The sequence below is a fragment of the Morus notabilis genome, unplaced genomic scaffold (genome assembly GCF_000414095.1).
Source record: "Morus notabilis unplaced genomic scaffold, ASM41409v2 Scaffold648, whole genome shotgun sequence".
Classification (NCBI taxonomy): domain Eukaryota; kingdom Viridiplantae; phylum Streptophyta; class Magnoliopsida; order Rosales; family Moraceae; genus Morus; species Morus notabilis.
In genome coordinates, this window is record NW_010366890.1 from 90,818 (window position 1) to 94,255 (window position 3,438).

The window sequence follows — 3,438 nt, forward strand, 5'->3', positions numbered from 1 at the left end:
GTAATGAAATAGAGAGCAGAATTTTAAATGTCATGCCAAACTTATTTACAATTTTGAACTGTGAGATAGCTTGATAGAAGTTAATGATCTGATTGTTGAAAAAAATAATCAATATTCTTTCATAGTTACAAAAAAAAAAATCTCAAAAAATTTTTTTTTTCTCAAGATCTTTTAGAAATTTTTATGATAGGACATGCAATTTTTGCTCTATTTTTTTTTTTTTTGTCAAGATCTTTTAGAAATTTTTATGATAGGACATGCAATTTTTGCTCTATTATAGAAATTGTTGTTTTTAATAATCCATTAGTTTTTTAACGGTCAGAATTGTATATGTTTGTATTTAAAGTTTATGTGTCCAGTGCAGAATTTTACCCATACTCCATATCATACCATGGAAAAATTAATACACAGCCAAAACACAATTTATACTAATAGAGCAAAATAACATTCTCTACCATAAAATGAATGCACCCATATTCTTTTAATACTAACTAAAAAATTCTTTTAAAAAATGGGAATTTTTATGACAATGCATGTATTTTTAATTACTATTTTTAACCATTAAATTAATTTTTAAAAATAATATTTGTGCATGCCTGAATTAAAAATTTACAAAAATATGATACAAAATTATTCTTATTCCAGTTCAAACTATTAGCTAACTAATCCAACGCTCACAACACAGTTCTAGAACAAAATAATTTTCTCCACAAAAAATGCACCCATATCTTTACTTACTGAAAAAAAAAAATCTTTTTTAAGAAAAAAGTACAAAATTAACATTTACTTGGATCTAAGTTCTAACTGTTAAGAATTATTAAAAAAAAAAAAAAAACCTCTACCAATATTGCATTTTCCATAACCCATAAAAAAAAGATTTAAAAAAAAAAAACAGAGAGAGACTAGTGTCCAAAATTTCTCCCACTAGACACGCCTTCCTCATCGCATAAATGCCGCGTATACCGATAGCCTGTACAACCAACCTTTTTGCCTGTCATCACCTCCTCCCTCTCTCTCAACAATTCATTTCTTTTTTTGTCTTTCAATGAAATAAACATAAATAAATAAAACAAAGCCCATTTTGTATTCTCCCACTATATATAAACACAACCCATCAAAGATCTCAAAAAAGTTTCTCCTCAGAAACCCCACAAAACTCCCCCCTCAGGAATAGCAACAAGAGAGTCTAGAGAGAGAAACAAGAGAGAGAAAGTGACCGGTGGCTTCAATGGCGGCCGCCGACGGAGTCTTCAAGTGCGTGTACGAGGGCTGCATCGCCGGCTGTGACACCGCCATCGATCGCCGTCCATACCACCGCAATTGCACCTGCGCTCTCCACAAGTCTCGCAAAATCCACTGCTCCTCCCACGGCCTGCCCAAGAGCAAGTCCGTCTCGTACCCGATCAGGAAGTCCTGGAGCGAGGGTTGCTTGGCCTTGGCCGCCGCGGCGGGGGCTGCTGGCTCCGCCGCCTCGTCGCCGTCGTCCTCTCCGGCGGTAGTCGCCGGAGGAAAGATTCGCCGGCTCGGATCGTGCGAAGAGGAGGAGGAGGACGGTGTCGTTTTCTTCAAGGTCGGGAATTGAATGTGTCGTTTTTGTCGGTGAGATAATTTGTTGGAGAAATTTTGTAATGGTTGAAACTTGGAAAGGGTTTTGAAGAAATTAGACGGATCTATATGTGTGGGGGTGTGAAATGGAAAATGGCGTTCTTGTAATGATGTTCATCTAAAATCCTTTTTCAATTGTATCTATTTAGTTGTGTAAATATTGGTGTTCCTTTATTGTTTATTTTTTTCCCTTCAAACAATTAATAGTCTTAACAATTTTTGTTCATTGTGTTATACCAATGTTGTGTGTTGTTTTACAGTTACAATTTTTTTTTTTAATTGGGGTTGAAAGTAATTCGAACTAATAATCTTAGTGGAATTATGCGCGGACTTACCGCTACGTTAGGTTGATTAAATGTGCATTTAAGTTGTGCTTTTAATTACACCTTGGCATTACTATGAAGATCAATAATGTTATCGAAGTGTGTCGTCATATGAAGCATTAATTTCTCATCTATTTATTTTCCAGCAAAATTTTTTATTTTTTTTTTCTCAATAGAATATTAGGATTGTATTTGCCCAAGATCATGGGCACGCACTTGTTAATTTTTTCAAGAACATGGCAGGCACTTCTCTGGCTTGGATGGCTCATTTTGGTCGGCTGTCAATGCCATGTTCGATGCATTTGATTCAGAGCAGGTTTTTTATTTTATTTTTTTTAATTATTTTTTTCGAAGAGAATTATACGGTAGAGAGTATTAAAAATGGAAAAAGCCAACCAACGGCTTTTGGCTTTAAGTTGATTTTTATATTTATTTTTTTGAGATGGGAATTATATATTGGGTGCATTTATTGGGGTTTTTTTTTTTTTTTTTTTTCCACATCTCTTTTTAATAAAACGAGTGAAATTGTCTTGTTGTAAAGTATGTAATTTGTATGCATATATATATATATATATATAAGGCTGTGTAGAAAATTATATTTGGTGCATTTATAATTTACAACACAAATATGAACAATAAAATGCTTAAATATGTACACGGAGGAGAATTGTATTGGGTCTATTTATAATTTAGAACGCAATAGTATAAAATTTAAGCTAATTTTCTTTTTCCGGAATATCACAATTCAGTTTGACCAATCTTGATGTACAAAAAGTATTCCTTCGTATCTGAATATCTTGTATAGCTTTTTATAGTCGGTCATGAATGAATTTATAGACGTTATTTTTTTAATATTTTTAGATAAAAATTAATTTGTAAAAAATTTGTATGGAACAAATAACATAAGATACCTCTTTGGTACTATCTCTAATTATAATTTGACAAAAGTATATAATTACATTAAATATAATGTGTGATTATTTAAAAATTGAAAAAAGTACTTTGGAGTTCCTCTTATGTTGCGGTCACAATGAGAACATTTAAACAATTGATCAAGGGTTGTGCTTGTAGCTTTATAACTTGTTTGACACACCACATTACAGTCATTTACATAATAAAAAAAACCAAAACATACAAATGCATTAAAACTTGCGGCCTAAAGTCATCTACAGTCGTTTACAGTCATCATAATTTATGTTTCCTGAATATGTCAATTCAAACTTAAAACTTATGGTGTTCTTGCAAAGTATCCTTAAAAATATGTTATGGATAACAAAATACAAGTTTCAAAATTTAAGTGATAAGAAGACGACGGTATTTTGTTTAATAGGATTAGCTTTTGAGCTTTCTATTAGCCAAGAAAACTTTAATTGTGTGTTTGGTAGGGTAGAAAAGAGAGAGTAAAGAAAATAGAAGAATGATTTTAGAGAAGAAAACAGAATTTTAGGTTGTTTGGTAGATAGGAAATGAGGAAAAAAAGAAAATGAAAATCCATGGGCCCATTAATTTT

The 3,438-nt window shown here is 32.1% G+C and overlaps 1 protein-coding gene across 1 annotated transcript; it reads left to right on the top strand.

Moving 5' to 3' along the window:
* The first annotated feature begins 1,082 nt into the window (after nucleotides 1-1,082).
* Nucleotides 1,083-1,831, top strand: LOC21387043. Its single transcript, XM_010111365.2, has one exon. It carries the CDS (start codon nucleotides 1,229-1,231, stop codon nucleotides 1,580-1,582), a length of 354 nt encoding a protein of 117 aa, XP_010109667.1. The 5' UTR covers nucleotides 1,083-1,228; the 3' UTR covers nucleotides 1,583-1,831.
* Nucleotides 1,832-3,438: the final 1,607 nt, after the last annotated feature.

Excerpts from the sequence above, each read along its gene's own strand:
- LOC21387043 (XM_010111365.2), top strand. The coding sequence starts at position 1,229 with ATGGCGGCCGCCGACGGAGTCTTCAAGTGCGTGTACGAGGGCTGCATC.